The 19957-nt window shown below is 38.7% G+C and overlaps 1 protein-coding gene and 1 pseudogene across 1 annotated transcript in view; both read left to right on the top strand.

Annotated features, from left to right (window-relative positions):
* The window catches only part of LOC111013270 (AAR2 protein family), a 39823-nt gene that overhangs the window by 7856 nt on the left and 12010 nt on the right, over positions 1–19957 (top strand). Inside the window, exons 5-12 of the mRNA XM_088127950.1 lie at positions 1917–2042; positions 3989–3992; positions 5301–5524; positions 5637–5729; positions 5798–5869; positions 9632–9664; positions 10688–10828; positions 19754–19810. Coding sequence (XP_087984076.1) covers positions 1917–2042; positions 3989–3992; positions 5301–5524; positions 5637–5729; positions 5798–5869; positions 9632–9664; positions 10688–10828; positions 19754–19810 — 750 coding nt within the window. The remainder of the gene's footprint in view (positions 1–1916; positions 2043–3988; positions 3993–5300; positions 5525–5636; positions 5730–5797; positions 5870–9631; positions 9665–10687; positions 10829–19753; positions 19811–19957) is intronic.
* On the top strand, positions 6800–7606 carry LOC111013274 (small RNA binding protein 1 pseudogene; annotated as a pseudogene).

Genomic DNA, 19957 nt, shown 5'->3' with positions numbered 1-19957 from the left:
ACAGTGGAAAAATGCGGTAGATGATGAAATGAAGGCTTTGAAGCTTAATGATACGTGGACAGTAGTTGATCGTCCTCAAGATAAACCAATGGTAGGATGCCGATGGATCTTTACTGTCAAATATAAGGCTGATGAGTCCATTGAAAGGTATAAAGCAAGATTGGTGGCCAAAGGATACTCTCAGACTTTTGGGGTAGACTATCAGGAGACATTTGCACCCGTTGCAAAATTAAACACAATCCGTGTCCTCTTGTCTCTTGCTGCAAATCTGGATTGGAAACTACAACAACTGGATGTCAAGAATGCATTCCTCAATGGAGATTTGGAAGAAGAGGTGTACATGGACCTTCCTCCTGGATTTGACATTGATAAGTATGATGGAAAGGTGTGTGAGCTGAAGAAATCTCTCTATGGTTTAAAACAATCCCCAAGTGCATGGTTCGGGCGATTTTCAAAGGCTGTTTGTAAACAAGGATATACCCAAGCTCAAACTGACCATACAATGTTCTATAGGCACTCTCAAGGTAAGATCACCATCCTCATTGTTTATGTCGATGATATTATTGTCACAGGTGACCATCATGAAGAAATAGAGAGACTAAAACAGGCACTTGGAAAGGAGTTCGAAATAAAGGACCTGGGAACACTTCGGTATTTTCTAGGGATGGAAGTTGCAAGGAGCAGAACTGGTATATCTGTGTGTCAAAGAAAATATGTATTAGACCTCTTGAAGGAAACCGGAATGCTTGGATGTAAACCATCTGATACTCCAATAAGTCCCAATCATAAGTTGGGAGAGAGCCTAGATGGGGTACCCGTTGATAAAGGGAGATATCAGCGTCTTGTTGGAAGATTAATCTATTTATCCCACACTAGGCCGGATATTGCATTTGCAGTGAGTGTTGTAAGTCAATACATGCATGCTCCTACTGAAGAACACATGGAAGCCGTGTATCATATTCTTAGATATCTTAAAGGAACTCCAGGGCTTGGATTATTTTTCGGAAAGGATGATGACAGAAAGATTAAGGTGTTTACAGATGCTGATTGGGCAGGTTCTATTCAAGATAGGAGATCTACGACAGGATATTGTACCTTCGTATGGGGTAATCTTGTTACATGGAGGAGTAAGAAACAATCAGTTGTTGCAAGAAGTAGTGCTGAGGCTGAATTCAGGGCATTATCTCATGGTATTTGTGAGATAATGTGGCTGAAACTCCTCCTCCAAGAACTCAAGATCAGGTTTGATAGTTCAATGGAAGTCTATTGTGACAACAAGGCTGCAATTGCTATTGCACACAATCCAGTGCATCATGATCGTACTAAACATGTTGAGGTTGACATGCATTTTATCAAGGAGAAGATTGAAGAGAAAATTATAAATCTGATGTATGTTCCATCATCAGATCAAGTTGCAGATATCCTAACAAAAGGACTCTTGAGACCCGTATTTGAAAGGTTGTTGATCAAGCTGAAACTGTTCAATCTGTATAGTCCAGCTTGAGGGGGAGTGTTGAATTAGTTAGAAGTTAAGATTATGTGGACTTAGTTAGAAGTTGTTTAGATTTTGTGTTTAAATTTAGCAAATAAATCTCCTTTTTTGTTAGGGAAGTTAGGAGGTTATTCCTAGATTTTGTTTCCTCTTGTAACCTATAAATAGTGCCTCTATTCCTCATCTTTGATCAATCAATTTGAGAATTTATTTCTTCTCTCTTTTCTCGTGTATGTCTCTCTGGTGTCTCTATCCTTAGTTTTTAGCGAGACAATGTTTTTTCAAACTAAAACTTCAGTAATTTTCTTTATGGAACAGTTAAATGCAATTGAGATTATGTGACATAAAGTCTTGTTCATGTTCATTTCTCATACATAAATCCCTTGTCATTTTGGTCTATTGAATTCTTTTTCCTCTTAAATAGGACGTGCGATATGGGGAAGCAGTTAGACGATTGGAGTTTGATAAACAGCTTGGTCCTTATAATCTGAGCCAATATGGAGAATGGAAGCGAATATCTAACTACATCAACAGTAGCACAATTAAACTGGTTAGGTATGCGCCCATTGCTATTTCAGTGGCTAGTCTGCACCATTCACTTTAGTTGCAATTTGCATGTAAATATTCTTTCATTTTCAGTGGCATTTGCTATGATTGTTTGCAAAAGATTGGAAGAAAAATATATACTTAGCTTAGTCATGACAGGTTTGATATTAGAGGATACTTTAAACCGGTAATGTTACGGTCTTTGATTTTACCTAACTTGGTTCGTGGTTTTCTTTTATGCATGAACTTAGCTATGATAAGATCATTGTCAATGATAAGAAAATAATTTTGGCTTACTTGCAAAGGATGGATACAAGATTAGTCTAAATAGCAATTACAGAAAGGAAAATAGCACAAAAGGAAAAACTTACCCAATTAGGTGCTAATTACAAATAAGGAAATAAATACAAAGAAATATGGCTGTACAACATAGTTTAAAAATCATAATTTACCTTATTGAAGTACTAGGAGTTGAAGGATTAAAAAAATTCTCAAAACTAGCTATGAGGTGTGAGTTAAGTAAATTAGCTGTCCAACTAATCATTGTTACCTGCCCTAATCAACCGCTTCACCTTTAGGAGTCCCCTAGCTTTGTATTTAGGTCTCAACTGGTTCTCATCTTCTCATCCAAGTCTCCTTTAAAGCATCAAGTGGGTTAAGGGTAAGGTAATCCTATTTTACCTTTATGATTTCTACTTGTTAATTTTAAGAGAATGAAAATATTATGATATATTCAAATATATGCAACTTAGGTCTTCTTGTGCAAGAGAAAGACCTACTATAAAAAGGAATAGGAGACCTACCACAAATAGGAATAGGAGACCTACTACAAATAGGAACATGAGACCTACTTCAACAAAGAAAGAAATAAAAACCATGAGGACTAAAATAATGACAACTAATAAATATTTATATATATTCCATCACTGCTTCTTGGTAATTTATTAAGTAGTTCTTGATTACTGGGATGATATTCATCGTTCTTGGAAGATTGTTACTAGACGAGACTTGAAAGTGGGGATTAAAGAGTTTGGAATCTTGCTGGAAAGTTTGAATTCAATATCCTTAACTAGTGAGGAGGATTCTAAAAGCTGGAAAATTGATCCGACTGGGGACTTCTTGGTTCATTCATTAGCAAAGAATTGATCTCTCTCCTCCCCAATGCAAAAAAAAAAAAAGAATTTTTGACCATCGGGAAGTCAAAAGGTCCCAAAGAAGGTCAACGTTCTGATCTTGATTTTGTTGCATTCAGGATTAAATGATGCTGATGTTTTCCAAGGGAAGCTATCTTGTTCGTTCCTCCAGCCTTCTGCATTTCTATTGTGTTTTTGTCATAGCGAACATCAAAATCATCTCTTGTTCATGTGTGGCTAATTGCTGGTTTTCATTATTCTTCAGCGGCTTTTTGTTTTTTTTTTTGTGATATCCGCATGTCTGGGCCAACTTGCGTATTCTTCAGTGGGTTTTTGATAAAGATGCAAGTGCAAATCTTCTTCAGCTCTTAGTTGGGCCGATGTTATCTTCATGTGCTAAATTATTATGGATTAATGCAGTCAAATCCGTAACTGCAGAAATTTGGTTCGAAAGTAATCTAGAGTTTGGGTGGGATGATTTGATTTAGCAAGATTCACAAGGGTGTTCTCTTTCTAATTGAAAAAGGAGCAAATGAAGGGTTGATGGAAGGATTTGGTCAGAACTATGGAATATTTGAAGTGACAATCGGGTTGAAGGTCAATTAAGCAAAATCAATATTGAAGCCAAAAAGGTGGCATTGGTGGCTGATCGTATGGAATGTACAACTAAAACTCTTCCAATGGCTTATATTGGTTTGCTTCTTGGGTTTGTTAAAGAAAAAAGAATTTTGGGAACTAATAGTTGAAAAGATTGATAAGAAGTGAGACGGATGGAAGAATTTTAAACTTTAAACTGGAGGAAGGCAAACCTTAGCAGCTTGGTATTGTCAAGGCTATCTTTGTATTACATGTTTTTTTAAGTATGCCATTGTTATAGAAAGTGAGAAAAAATGAGAGATTCTTGAAGTGTGGGGGAGGAAGGTGGAAAATTTTAGTGAATTGGAAAACAATTTCTATGGCCTTGGTGCTGTTACAATAATGAATTATTGGTTTACCTCTTTTTGTGTGGGATGTTGTAAGGGAAAAAAAATGTTGAAAGACGTAGAGTGTGTGCCGAAGCCCATTGCTCCTCTTATTTATTTAATTTAATGATTACTTTGTTTGTATAGCTGTAAATATCTATCCCCTTTATTTATTTGCCATTTTTCTTTATTTTCGTTTCAAAAGGAAAGGCCTAGCCTTTACTCTTTATATCTATGGCTGTATACCTCGATATACAAAAATTTCTTTTCTTTCATCATGACAAAAGTGAAGCCCTTGGTTTTGGAAGGACATTTGGGCTGGAATGCAATCTTTTCAGGTGATGTTTCCTAGAATCCTTTCCGTGGTTCAAGTTTCAACATAAAATGATCAAGATGCTTGGGATTCTGTCTTTACTATAGTTTGTGGAGAGGAGAAATTGGTGTGAGAAGAAATGAAAGATACTCAAGGATTACAAGATATAGTAAATGTGTTGTAACCTTGGGGGATTAGAAAAAGATTTAAGAGTCTGGAAATGTGATTCTTCAAGTGATTTTTGGCTTAACTTCTTAGTAAGAACCTTTTCTGATCATTCCATTCCATAGTTGAGTAGATAGAGGATGGTTCAAGGGCTGGTGGAAGTCAAAAAGTCCAAGAAAGGTGAGAATACTTTTATATGGATTGTGCATTTGGTGGTACCAATTACAGTGGACAAAGCTAAAAAGGAAGCGTTTTGGTTTGTCTTTGTCTCCAATGGAATATGTTTTATGTTTCTTGGTATGGGAAGACCAAGAACGTTGCAAAAAGTCATGCTTTTTTGGTGTTCACAATTAAGATTGTTTTCTAATTATCCATTCAATGTAATTAATTTTAATTGGGGGCCTTTTTTTGTAACTTAGTAAGTCTTGCTTTTGAATATGCTTTAGCTAGTGTGTATGAAGAGAAAGATCAGTTTGTTTAATTATTTGATTGCATTTCTTTCTTATCCTATAGTATAACTTTTCAAATATCGTTTCCCTTCCAAAAAAAGGAAAAATCAAATACTTAATTTTGTAGCTCTTTTGAAACTCACAGCTTCTCATGAACCAAGGCTTGTACCGTTTATAGAGGTATAGATCTCTAGTTATGGATATAACCTTCATATCCTAGACAATTCATTCAATGTACAGAACCCATTGGAGGGGACATTACTGTGGCATGTGAACCTGGGATTTCTCAAAGCACCCAAAAATCAACAATGGAGAAAGTTCTGGATGATCAGTTAAAGGCTAGTAAGTTTGCAGCACCTGTTGATACATCCCAGAGGAGAGGATGTTATTACACAGAAATTCCCCGTGTTATCAAACAAAGAGGAGTTCATGGGCAAGAACTTACTTATTTGAATCTTGATAAGGTAATTAGGACCTGTATAAACTTTTTCAGCATAAAAGTGATATCATTGTGCTGCAACATTTGTTTATGGAAATTGTTTCCTAATTTACTTACGATTATTCTGACCTTTGTAGACTTCACTACTAGAAAAGTTACTGGAAAAAGATTTTGGAGGTTCAGAGGACCTACTTCTTGGGGAGCTACAGTTTGCATTCGTTGCATTTGTGGTTAGTACTGCCATGGACGAGTTTCCTCCTTTTGTTGTCAGATCTTTGTAACATCTAACATTATGCAGATGGGGCAATCACTTGAAGGATTCCTACAGTGGAAATCATTAATTAGCCTGTTTTTTGAATGCACTGAGGCTGTAAGTATTTGATTTCCAACCATGATGTGTATATTTTGAATATGTCCATTTATTATTTCCCGATTGAACTTTTAATACCACCTTTCTAAATATTATTTTGTTTGGGTGAAGCTTTTCTTCTACCATTTCTCATATTAAGAGTAGTTTTCTTTATCTGTTTGTATTATAAGCTTGTTTCCATGGTCGTAAGTGGTATTTACTGTACTTTGGAAGACATGGATGAAACCTACCATTCTTTCACCTTTTCACCGTGCAGATTTCTTCTGAATTCTAAGCCAACAGTTGTTTCTAGGAGTTCCACAGTATTTTATGGTCCTCTGTTTATTCTCCAAAGTTACATTTTTGGAAAAAGCCTCCTTTAGCGAACGAGTCCAACCATTTGTTTCCTAGAACCTATTTTTTGGGCCCTTATCTGAACCTGAAAGCCAGCCCCTTGTTTTATAAGATTTTTTCACATTTAGCTATGGAAACCAAGGGCATTTGGAGAAACCATTAGGAAAACATTTTTTAATACATAAGAGACAATTCACTAATTATGAAAGAAGGTCAGAAAACTTGCTCCAATTAGTGTTGATGGAGAAGTGATGACCGCACATTGAAAGAATGAAAAACCATTTGGGTCAATAGAGAACCCAAAAATTTGGTTGTAGCCCACCATTCCTTCTCATCCAATAGGAAGGACAATTCAACAATTTTTCTCTAGACTAACCTCTCAAAAGTTTTCATTTTATTTATTTATTTTTGATAAGAACCTCTCAAAACTAACACAGAACATTTCCCCGTATAACTTCGGCTCTTTGTTTGAAGGACAAACCATGTAGAAGTTTCTCTTAAGCATTCTAACACATTTCTTGGCAAGTAGCAGACTAGCACAAATACATTTGGGAATCTTTTATTTTATTTTATTTTGATAAGAAACAAAGAATTCCATTAACTATCAAAAAAGGGTTTAGGTGTGGATTTGCGTTGATCCCTCCCCTTTCTCTCTCTCTCTTATTCTTCCCTTTTTACCCTTTTCTAGGTTTTCGGTTTCCATTTCAATGGCCGCCACTGATGTTGAGTTTCGTTGCTTCGTGGGTGGCCTTGCCTGGGCCACTGACAGTCAAGCCCTAGAGGATGCTTTCTCTCCTTATGGCCATATCGTGGAAGCGAAGATCGTCAATGACCGTGATACTGTAAGGTCGAGGGGATTTGGATTCGTGACTTTTGCCAATGAGAAGTCCGTGAGAAGTGCTATTGAAGGAATGAACGGCCAGAACCTCGATGGCTGTAATATCACCATCAACGAGGTGTAGGCCAGAGGAGGCGGCGGAGGCGGTGGTGGTGGATACGACGGTGGATGCCGTGAGGGTGGTTACAACTGTGGTGGCGGTGGCTACGACGGTGGTGGAGGTGGATACGAAGGAGGTGGTTACGGCGGTGGACGCCGTGAAGGTGGATACGGCGGTGGCGATGGTGGTTCCCGGTACTCTAGGGGTGGAGGCGGCGGCGGATCTGAAGGAGGCTGGAGAAAACTAGGCGGCGGTGGCGCGTTATGATTTAGCTTTTGGGTTGGAAGTATTAGTGCGGTGAAATCCTAGCAGCCTCTTTGTTTTCTTTTGTGATGCTTTTACTGTTCCGTTTGGTGCCCCTCTTTTCTGACCGATGATCGATGGGTTTCGTGTTCCTCATTATCGCTCTATGTTACAAGGAAAAAAAATATTACCTAAGAAAATGAAGTGCAGCTCTTCGTTCTCACTCCATACACAAAAAAAAGGGAGACAACCTATGGGCAAAGGATCGAGGAGACCCTCCCCTAAAAACTAAACAATGACAGCCTTCCAATTCATAGCTATCATATGTAGACTATAATTACAAAAGAATTTATTGTGGTTTATAGACCACCACAACGCAAGATGCTGTACGTTGTTGCAAAAACTTTCCTCGATAGAGTTCTTGTCTTTAAAAAACCTACTATTTCTCTCCTCCCAAATCGACCAAAGAACCACCCTCACAGCGCAATTCCACAAAACATAGGCTTTGCCTTTAAGCAAACCTCCCCTAAAATTCTCAAGGATGAGATGATCAATTCTTCTCGGAAGGCAAAGCGAAATGCCAAACTCAGAACGAACAAAGGCCCAAGCCATATTAGCAAAGGAGCAGTGAAGAAAGAGGTGGTCAAGCAATTCTGCCGACCGTTTACAAAGCCCACACACTGAGGGAGAAAGATTCCACAAAGGAAACCGTCTTTGTAGTTTATCTGCTGTATTTAAACTTCTATAGAACAAGGTCCATAGGAATGATTTCACTTTCTTCGGAATCGTGAAGTTCCATATGTAGGAGGCAATGGGGGCTTTCAGTTTAAGAGAGGCCTTGGACAAAAGAATGAAGGCTAATTTTTCTGAGAAGGACCCACTGCTATCCCCTTTCCACCACAATTTGTCCTTACCAATGCCTGGCTGCCAAAACTCAATCTTTTCCGTAAAGCTTGCCCAGCGATGATGCTCTTTTTCAAAAAAGTTCCTTGTTGGAATATATAAACATGTATTAGTTGTCTTTTTAAATCTTTATATTTTTTAAATCTCCTATTCCTTTATGTAGTAGGTTTCCTTTCTTTTTAGTAGGTCTTTCTCCTATATAAGAAGACCTAAGTTGCACTATTTGTATATAGAAGAATATTTTTTATTCTCTTAAATTTAACATTCCTCCTAAACCCCGAGTCCCAAGCAAGGCTGGAGGGCTCCCAACACTCAGCCAAAGAACATCCTTTCTTGTTAGAGATCCTATACAAGTAAGGAAAAGAGTAAGAAAGGGGGGAAGAGTCAGCCCACCCATCTTCCCAAAATCTCACAGTATCTCCCTTTGAGGCTTTGAAGGAAATCAACTTCTCAAAGCTTCCTCCATTCCTTGCAATATCTACCCAAGGCCGGCCTCTATAAGAGCCATTAGTTGGAGTAGTAAACCAACCATGTGTCTCAATACCGTAAATCGCTCCAACAATACATCTCCACGAACCTTTTTCCTCATGTGCAAATCTCCACAGCCATTTGAAGATGGGTTGGGAATCTCTACCAACACGAAAAGATGGTTTTGATTTTCCTGGTCTCTATTGCACATCTCACAACCCTGGGAGAGATAGCCATGAATAGTTTGCCTAATATATTCAAGACTAGAAAACATAATTTTCTAAAATTTGAGATTTAACAGTTTTTGAATCTACTACTACCAAATACCATTTTTAGAAAGACAGTGAAAACACAAAATTTAATTCTATTTTCATTTTCGTTTCATGAACCAAACCAACCCTTAGCATTGGAGTAGGAATGTGAAATCGTTTAACATGGTTTCATCTTTTTACTAGTTCTTTTCTGGATGTACTTCCACTGATTCTTGTTCTTTTAGGCTTGGGGATGTCTTGCCTTTGTGACTACTTTTTGTTCCATTTCATAGAATTAAATTTTTATCTCTGATAAAAAAGACCATACCATAGGTAAACTGTGGATTCCTGTTCACTCTCTTACGAGTATGCTAACAGTCATTTACTTTATGTTCTATTTTATTGTTCCTTGGATTTAAAATCAGAGGCATGGTTTGAATACAATTCATTTTTTCTTTTTCCAGCCAAAGTGCATATTCTTTTGGTTGCAACATCTTTCTTCTTTGTATAACAGATTGTTGTGAGGTTATCTGACCTTGGATGAAAAAGATCATGGTTATAGTTTGCATTTCTTGTTCCAGCCGAGTTATATAATATGCATTTTAAAATTTCACATTTTGTTGCAGCCTTTTCGTACAAGGAGTCAACTATTCACAAAGGTGTGTTTAATGATCTTTAATTATTTTGAATGTTAGTGTGATGTCCCTTTATTGTTTATTGCTGTCATGCTGCACGATTTACTGTAGAGGCACAATTTTGAAGACATGGGATTTCATTCTTCAGATAAAGGAGTAATATTAGTTACCTAATGAGGGCCTTATCACAGAGGCTATTTGCTTGACTTTAAAAATGTGACAGTGTCATGTTTTCTCCCGTTGGTTAAAGGAACAGGAATTTATGAATTCCCTAATGATGGACTAGTCACTTGTAGTATTAATTGCATTTTTCATTAGGAAAGGTGCATTAGGAATATTTACTGTGGTTTTCTTTCTTTCTTTCTTTTGTTGCAAAGTGCAAATTGCCTTTCTAAAAGCTCTAAGTTTACATCGTTAAATCTCAGCCTCCAATGACAACTCTCCAATTCTCTGATGATACCTAAGCTGAAAATGCACTTGCAATTTTTGTTAGCCCTCATCATTTGTGTTAGTTCCTTTTATATTGCTTTTCATCCCTGTACATGGTTTTTCTCCTAGTAACCAACTTTTCAAGTTTGTGAGTTTTTTTTTTTGTGTATTCTTTTCCTTACCTTCTCAGCAGTTTTGGTTTTGTGGACCCAATTTGTCTTTCAAATCTGTATTTGCCTCTTGGAGTTTATTTGCTCGTTGGTACTTGGGAATCCAGTCTTGTCAGGTTGTTGCATCGTTTCTCTTTTTTGCGAGTGCCAGCCGTTCTTGCCTTCTTCTTCTGCATGTCCTTTCTTCCTCATATGAACACACAGTCCTTTTTTGCTATCTATTCAGTCTTTTTTCTTTCTTCTCTCTCTCCCTCGCATTCTGCATGTCTTAAATTGTTGTTGAGAGTTTTACCAAGTCTTTCTCATATGAAAGAACAATCCTCTTTGATATCTAATAAATATGGTATTTTAGCATATATGTTGTAATCTTGTTTGACACTTTATTCTGTTATTATTAACTTTGTTTCTGTTTTGTTTGTATATCTGACATTTCATAGAACCATTGCAGTTCATTAAGGTCATCTATCATCAATTGAAGTACGGATTAGAGAAAGACAATTCCAATAGCACTAGTACTGAGGCAGGATCATCAACAATTTTAGATGAATCATGGTTTTCTGCTGATAGTTTCTTATATCATCTATGTAAGGTAGTTGGTCATTAAATCATCTTTTATGCATGTTCTCTTAATTCCTTATTTATGTTCTTCAAAATTAGCCTAAGGCTCAACAAGTGATTATCAATATATATATATTGACGGAGGTGATTATTAGGGAGAAAATGACGTTAAGGGGTCCGAACCAAATATCTTTTACTACCACTATAATCAAAGCTTAATCTGGTAGATTATGTATATGTATTATTTTAGACATATTAACACCTATCTTGCGTCTAATATTTTGTTGTTCATATGCTCAGTGTTCCGAAAATGACGCCTCCATTCAAAGAAGCGAGACGTAGAAACCGAGGTGCACATCTCTAGCACTAAGGCGCTCACCTCAAATGTGCTGAGGCACCTAGGGAGAATTTTCTAGGGTGTAGTTTTCAAAACACTGATCATATAGACAACTTTTTTTTTAGATAAGAAACTTTGTATTAGCAAAAGCATAGAAACACAAAAAAACAGCCTAAGGGCAGGGGGAAGAGGAATCCCCCTCCCAAGAACTTCAAAAGAAGAGCTCTCTAGTCTTGCATAATCAAAGAGAGATTATAATTACAAAAAAATTTTCTATGCCTATGACACCACCATGAAGTGTAAATTAACTGTATTACAAAAAACTTCAAAAGAAGAATTCTTATCTTCGAAGATTCTAGCGTTCCTTTCCAACCAAAGATTCCACAGAAGAGCTCTAACTGCGCAACTCCAAAGGATTTTTGCTTTCCCTCTGAAAGGCCACCCTCTTAGAGTTTCATATAACCACCTTTCAATATTCTGAGGAAGGCAAATGGAGAAACCAAAAATTTGGAACAAATAAGACCATCCACGTGAAGCAAACTGGCAATGAAGGAAGACATGGTCCATAGTATCCTCGTTCTTCTGACATAAAGCACAAACTGGAGGAGAGAGGGTCCAATTTGGACACTTTCTCTGGAGTCTTTCTGTGGTATTTACAGCCCTGTAAGCTAGAGTCCATAGGAAAACTTTAACTTTTTTAGGGATAGAAAACTCCCATACGAGAGAAGATATGGGGAAAATTGACAAAATAAGCCTCCTGTAGGGCCTATTAAGTTTTTTAATCGCCCTTCTTAAAACACAAGTTTTCTAATCATTTGCTGACATCACCTACTTTGCCAAATGACCTCTAATGCCCCTCCTTACTTGGGTACCAAATTTTAAGTTTTCCCTCCTCCCCTTCTTGGGTAAAATACCAAATTTTAGTTTTCCCTCCTCCCTTACTTGAAAACACTCCATTTCTCTCTCATTATTTTTCCTTGTTTTGCTTCTCTCATCTACAGGCAACTCTCGATGCTTGAACTCCAGCATCTATCGGTCTTTCATTTCTATCTCACTATTAGGGTTGTTTTGCTTCTGTCATCTACAGGCCACTGACTGTCGATGCTCAAAATCCATTATCCATCGGTCTTTGTTTTGAAATGTTTCGTTGGGCTTGTTCGCATATAAGTTATTTATTTGTTTGTTTACTGGGTTGTTGATTTTTAGACGTGGAGGGAGAGAAGCTGACGGACAGGGCGTGAAGGCAAGAAGAAGGAGATCGTTAGCGAGTTAAATGGATATGGATAGCTACTTGGAGTATGTTTTAGATCGAGATCGTTCATTAGCGAGAGAGAGATCAAAAGCGTTCATGAGCGAGAGCGAGATCTGATCGAGATCGAGAGCGTGCATGAGCTTGATCGAGAGCGTACAGCGAGAGCGTGCATGAGCTTGATCGAGAGCGTACATCTAAGCGTGCATGGGCTTGATCGAGAGCGTGCATGAACAAGAGCGAGAGAGATGAAAAGACGTGAAATTTAATTCTTTCAATTGTTGGTTGATGTTCTTTAAATTAAAGGCTGCATTTATTTATTTATTTTTATACTTATTTGATTTCAGTCTATTGAGAATAAACGGGTGCAGTGGAAAATAGCAGCGAGAGTGCAAAACAGATAACGAAAGAGATCGTGAATAAGTTTGAACGAAAATGAGACGTCATCGTGAACGATTAACAGCACCATATAAGTGGATATATAATAATGTGGAAGAAATAGTAATAAGTAAGCGACCGTGATGATAATAAGGATAAATTTTAGAAGTACAACGAAAATTATCACGAACGAGAATGAGCGTGTAAGAGAAAGGATACTGTAGGATATTGAGAAAGTAAACACTAACAACAAATAATTAATTCATTAAAGTAGCAAACAGGGGCTCCATCCATCCCATTACAAAAAGTTTTTTTTAGTAGCTTAAACAAAACAACAACCATAAGCAACTACTAGAATGAGATTTTAAAAATTATTATTATTACGGTATCGGCGTAGACGGGCCAGTAACAGAGCCACCCTATCCTCCAGACGAAGTCGTTCCTCCTTCTCCTCATTCAGCAGTTCCTCCAGCAAGTCCCGCGTTTCTTCAACCCGGGCTAACCTATACCTCGTGTTGTTGAGCTCGTGTTGCGTTCGACGTAGCTCTCTCCTGAGCTGGTCGTTTTCTTCCCGTGCTTGTTGAAGAGGACCGTTACTTGGCACTCCGTTCTCCGCGAAGGAGGAGGGATGGTTTGAGATAGGACTGGTTGCTCCGTCGGAAGAGGAACCGTCCGACTCGTTAGATGTTGACATGTTTGCTTCTGAAAAATAAATGTTAGATACTTCTAATTTGGATGTTGTTGTTGTGTACTTTGTGGTATCTATATATAGAGAGAAATTTGGTTGGTTTCATGTGAAGGCAAGGGAAAATTGAAAAAATAATTAAATCGAAAATTGGGATAACGGGTAGGAAGAGTAATTAATTACTGCATTGGAAAGGTGGAAAGACAACTGGGACTGAGGATTTGAAAGAGCGCATTAATTAACCACCCTCCCTCTTACTAACCTCTTAATTATAAGATAAGTGTGTATGGATACATACGTCTAGAATGCGAGATAGCTAGAAAGAGAGAAATCGAGAAAGCGAGAATGCGAGATAGCGAGAAAGAGAGAAATCGAGAAATTTAGACAGCGAGATAGCGAGAAAGATAGGTTATCGTTGCGATAATATAAATATACATGGAGAAGAACGATAACGAATGAGATCGAGAGCATAACATCGAGACAGCGAGAGCAAGAAAGTGAGAGCAAGACATCGAGAGCGAGACAACGAGATCGAGACAGCGAGATCGAGCCAATCGTGTAAATACGACCGGTTCCAGCAACTCTATCCTTAATAGGATTCGCTACGACCCAGCTGCTCGCCTGTTTGTGGTCGTGGTTCATAGTGTCAATCGTGCAGGTGTGTGCATTTACAAACTTTGATATACAAAATATCGAAGATTTACCGACGGAGTGGGCCGCAACCCTCCAATTGCATGTATTGTCGATGCGGCGAACAACGAACTTTGATTTCGTTGACCTACTGACCTTGTATTCACGGTTAGATCGCATCACTGCATTTGACAGCACCATACGCAGGTCTTGCTTTGAAACGAATAATTTCGTTGACATGTACAGTTCGGACTGTATATACACTCAAGACTCGGAATTGGTCGCCCCCGCGACACGCATGCCTTCCGTAATGCACGTCCCATCAGATGAGATAAATAATACAGGTCAAGTACAACATGCAAGTCCTCGTACGGTATGTTTTCCCATCAGTAGAACCCTCATCCACTGAGCCCGGTAATGTTGGTGATCACCAAATACCAGTACCTCAATCCGCAAGCACCGTGACTATAGAACATGCCACAAGGTACAACCTTTTACGAGGCGGATCAGAACTGCACGTGGGGAAGATATTCGTTCAAAGCAAGACCTGCGTATGGTGCTGTCAAATGCAGTGATGCGATCTAACCGTGAATACAAGGTCAGTAGGTCAACGAAATCAAAGTTCGCTGTTCGCTGCATCGACAATACATGCAATTGGAGGGTTGCGGCCCTCCAATTGCATGTATTGTCACTGTGATGCATACACCTGCACGATTGACACTGTGAACCACGACCACAAACAGGCGAGCAACTGGGTCGTAGCGAATCCTATTAAGGATAGAGTTGCTGGAACCGGTCGTATTTACACGATTGACTCGATCTTGCTGTCTCGATCTCGTTGTCTCGCTCTCGATGTCTTGCTCTCGCTTTCTTGCTCTCGCTGTCTCGATGTTATGCTCTCGATCTCATTCGTTATCGTTCTTCTCCATGTATATTTATATTATCGCAACGATAACCTATCTTTCTCGCTATCTCGCTGTCTAAATTTCTCGATTTCTCTCTTTCTCGCTATCTCGCATTCTCGATTTCTCTCTTTCTCGCTATCTCGCATTCTAGACGTATGTATCCATACACACTTATCTTATAATTAAGAGGTTAGTAAGAGGGAGGGTGGTTAATTAATGCGCTCTTTCAAATCCTCAGTCCCAGTTGTCTTTCCACCTTTCCAATGCAGTAATTAATTACTCTTCCTACCCGTTATCCCAATTTTCGATTTAATTATTTTTTCAATTTTCCCTTGCCTTCACATGAAACCAACCAAATTTCTCTATATATAGATACCACAAAGTACACAACAACGACATCTAGATTAGAAGTATCTAACATTTATTTTTCAGAAGCAAACATGTCAACATCTAACGAGTCGGACGGTTCTTCCGACGGAGCAACCGGTCCTATCTCAAACCATCCCTCCTCCTTCGCGGAGAACGGAGTGCCAAGTAACAGTCCTCTTCAACAAGAACGGGAAGAAAACGACCAGCTCAGGAGAGAGCTACGTCGAACGCAACACGAGCTCAACAACACGAGGTATAGGTTTAGCCCGGGTTGAAGAAACGCGGGACTTGCTGGAGGGACTGCTGAAGGAGGAGAAGGAGGAACGACTTCGTCTGGAGGACAGGGTGGCTCTGTTACTGGCCCGTCTACACCGATACCGTAATAATAATAATTTTTAAAATCCCATTCTAGTAGTAGTTTATGGTTGTTGTTTTGTTTAAGCTACTAAAAAAAACTTTTTGTAATGGGATGGATGAAGCTCCTGTTTGCTACTTTAATGAATTAATTATTTGTTGTTAGTGTTTACTTTCTCAATATCTTACAGTATCCTTTCTCTTACACGCTCATTCTCGTTCGTGATAATTTTCGTTGTACTTCTAAAATTTATCCTTATTATCATCACGGTCGCTTACTTATTACTATTTCTTCCACATTATTATATATCCATTTATATGGTGCTGTTAATCGTACACGATGACGTCTCATTTTCGTTCAAGCTCATTCTCGTTCAAACTTATTCACGATCTCTTTCGTTATCTATTTTGCACTCTCGCTGCTATTTTCCACTGCACCTGTTTATTCTCAATAGACTGAAATCGAATAAGTATAAAAAAAAAAAATAAATGCAGCCTTTAATTTAAAGAACATCAACCAACAATTGAAAGAATTAAATTTCACATCTTTTCATCTCTCTCGCTCTTGTTCATGCACGCTCTCGATCAAGCCCATGCACGCTTTAGATGTACGCTCTCGATCAAGCTCATGCACGCTCTTGCTGTACGCTCTCGCTGTACGCTCTCGATCAAGCTCATGCACGCTCTCGATCTCGATCACGATCAAGCTCATGCACGCTCTCGCTGTACGCTCTCGATCAAGCTCATGCACGCTCTCGATCTCGATCAGATCTCGCTCTCGCTCATGAACGCTTTTGATCTCCCTCTCGCTAATGAACGATCTCGATCTAAAACATACTCCAAGTAGCTATCCATATCCATTTAACGCGCTAACGATCTCCTTCTTCTTGCCTTCACGCCCTGTCCGTCAGCTTCTCTCCCTCCACGTCAAAAATCAACAATCCACTAAACAAACAAATAAATAACTTATATGCGAACAAGCCCAACGAAACATTTCAAAACAAAGACCGATGGATAATGGATTTTGAGCATCGACAGTCAGTGGCCTGTAGATGACAGAAGCAAAACAACCCTAATAGTGAGAGAGAAATGGAAGACCGATAGATGCTGGAGTTTAAGCATCGAGAGTTGCCTGTAGATGAGAGAAGCAAAACAAGGAAAAATAATGAGAGAGAAATGGAGTGTTTTCAAGTAAGGGAGGAGGGAAAACTAAAATTTGGTATATTACCCAAGAAGGGGAGGAGGGAAAACTTAAAATTTGGTACCCGAGTAAGGAGGGGCATTGGAGGTCATTTGGCAAAGTAGGTGATGTCAGCAAATGATCAGAAAACTTGTGTTTTGAGAAGGGCGATTAAAAAACTTAATAGGCCCCTACAGGAGGCTTAATTTGTCAATTTTCCCGAAGATATGAGAGGTTTCGTGCTTGGAACTTCAAAAGCAGCCTGGAAGGCCAATTTTACTGTACTTTCCCGAGGATTCAAGAGACCAAACTGCTTTATCGACTCCCTCCCCAATTTGAAAAGCGTCCAGCCTTCCCATAAGATCCACCCAGCTTCTACTTCTCTATCACGAAGACCCCTTCTTAAACCAAGGTCCCAAGCAAGCTGCTCCTCTTTCCAACATTCAGCAACCGAATCTTCCTTTTTCAAAGAAACAACATAAATGTCGGGGAAGTCATGAGCTAGAGTAGTATTCCCCGTCCATCTATCCAACCAAAAACGAATTCTGTCGCCGCGGGAAACTTTAAAAGAAAGAAATTTGAAGAAGAAAATGCTGTTTTAGGTATAGCAACCCAGGGTTTGCCCGTCAACTTACCCCTAGGCTTTTTAGACAACCACCCGAAGGGCTCTATCCCGTAAATACTTTCAATAACTCTTCTCCACAAGGCATCTTCCTCTTGTGTAAACCTCCATAACCATTTCAAAAGCAAAGCGTTATTTCGTTGCTGAAAAGTCCCAATGCCAAGGCCTCCTTTTTCTAAAGGCAGGGCAGTGGTTTCCCAATTAACCAAATTTCTATGGGGGTGCAATCTATCACCTTTCCAAAAGAAATCTCTAACAATCTTGTTTAGGTCTTTTGCAATTCCAATCGGAGCTTTAAGAAGAGATAAATGGTATATTGGCATACTATTCAACACCGATTGAGCCAAGGTCAATCTGCCTCCTTTTGAGAGAACAAGTTTCTGCCACTTTTCTAATTTCTGCTTCAGCTTTTCCACCAAAGGTCTCCACAGGGCAGCAGCTTTAAAATTTCCTCCAAGGGGTAGACCATGGTAAGAGAAGGGAAGGTCTTCCACTCTGCATCCTATCTTAGAGGCTTGGCAAATCAGTCTATCTTCACTAATATTGATGCTAACCAGAGAGGTCTTATCAAGGTTCAATGAAAGACCTGAAGCTCTTAGAAACCAGTTAACTACAATCCACCATTTGTTAAAAAAACCCCTCTCATCCGGAGAGAACAAGATGGTATCATCAGCATATTGCAAATGAGAAATCATTACTTTTTTAGTCCCTATCTCAAAACCTTTAATCATCCTTCTCTCACAGCACGAGTGAACCAACCGGCTAAAAGAGTCTCCTACTAGAGTAAAGAGGAAAGGAGAAAGAGGGTCTCCTTGCCGAAGTCCTCTAGACGCATGGATCTTGCCCCGTGGTCTACCATTAATAATAATTGAAAAGTTTGTCGTGGACAAACATCCTCTAATCCACATTCTCTACCGATGGCCGAAGCCTTTCTTCTGCAACACTGCATCGATATAGTCCCAGTCCACTTTATCATAAGCTTTTTCATAATCTAACTTGAGAAGAAATCCTGTCTTGTTTGATGATTTCCACTCGCCGACCGCCTCTGCAGCCACTAAAATGGCGTCAAGAATCTGCCTACCTTCTACAAAGGCGGCTTGAGGGTCCGCAATGATAGAGGGAAGGACTTTTTTAAGACGATCGGCCAACACCTTTGCAATAATCTTATAAAGGGAGGAGACTAGGCTAATAGGTTTGAACTCTCCCACTTTGTTTGCTTGTAATTTCTTCGGGATTATTCAAACATAAGTCTCGTTCTCATTAGTACGAGTATTGATGATACCATTCTTAAAAAACTCTTGGAATACCTTGAGAATGTCATACTTCAAGATGTTACGAGCTTTTTTATAGAACTCTGCTGTCATACCATCAGGGCCCGGAGATTTTAAATTTGCCATACTTTTAACCGCCCTAAAAATTTCTTCCTCATTGAAAGGAGATTCTATCCATTCTTGCCAATACGAGTTCAAGGGGGACCAATCTATATCTTCAAAGATAAATCTAGTGCCATCTACTTTAGTGTACAGATTTGTAAAAAAAGCTAGAACTTCTCCTTCATTCTCACTATCTGAGGATAGGACCGTCCTATTTCTATCAACTAGAGAACGAATCGCTGCTTTGTTTCTTTTGGCGGACACCCATCTATGAAAAAAATGAGAATTCTCGTCTCCCTCCTTTAACCACTGGAGTTTGCACTTTTGAGCCCACATCTGCTGTTCCGTCAAAGTTATATCTAACAGCTCTGCTTTTAAGGAAATCCTTAGACAACTTCAAGATGAAGTATGCTCCATTGCGCTAGTTGTGCATGCTCCTAAGCGCTAGTGGTGTGCGCCTCAGCATCTGAAGCCTTTTTTTAATTTTTAAAATAAAAAAAAGCCTTTTAGGGACTACTAAGGAATACTCGTTAAAGATGTTCATTTTTCTCCACAATCTCTAATAAAAGTTCTAAAAGTTCTAATTTCTTTAACTTTTTATTATCTTATTATTCACAGTACTATTTTTTTCTTATATAATTAAATTTTATTTTTTTATTTTTTATATTGTTTCTTTCACCTTCGTGCTTAAGCTTATGAGGACTACACTGCACTTTAGTGAGTATTAACTATTTGAGAGCCATATATGTAATAGTAATATCCAATTAGTTGACACTATTATTGCAGATTATCATTGAGTTTTAGTTTGTTTCTTTGTGATGTTATGTTATTAAGATTTGTCTCATTGCCTAAATTATGAATCAACGACATGCAGGATTTCTTTTCGTTGGTGCAAGAGGCTCCAGTTGTTGATGGCGATCTTCTGACATGGGTATGTATCAGATGGAACTTTGACATAGTCTCAATGTTCTTTTCAGAAATGATGTGAATTTCTAATTAGTGTAAAATCCTGTTGATTTTGTGGGCATCCAATTTTTTATACAACTGTTGAAGCCTTGTGGATTGAGTATAGGCTCCT

The sequence above is a fragment of the Momordica charantia genome (assembly GCF_013281855.1).
Source record: "Momordica charantia cultivar OHB3-1 chromosome 8 unlocalized genomic scaffold, Mcharantia_2.0 BLBB01000008.1, whole genome shotgun sequence".
NCBI lineage: Eukaryota > Viridiplantae > Streptophyta > Magnoliopsida > Cucurbitales > Cucurbitaceae > Momordica > Momordica charantia.
Note: the sequence above shows the minus strand (reverse complement) of the source record. Positions and strands in the feature narration are given on the sequence as shown.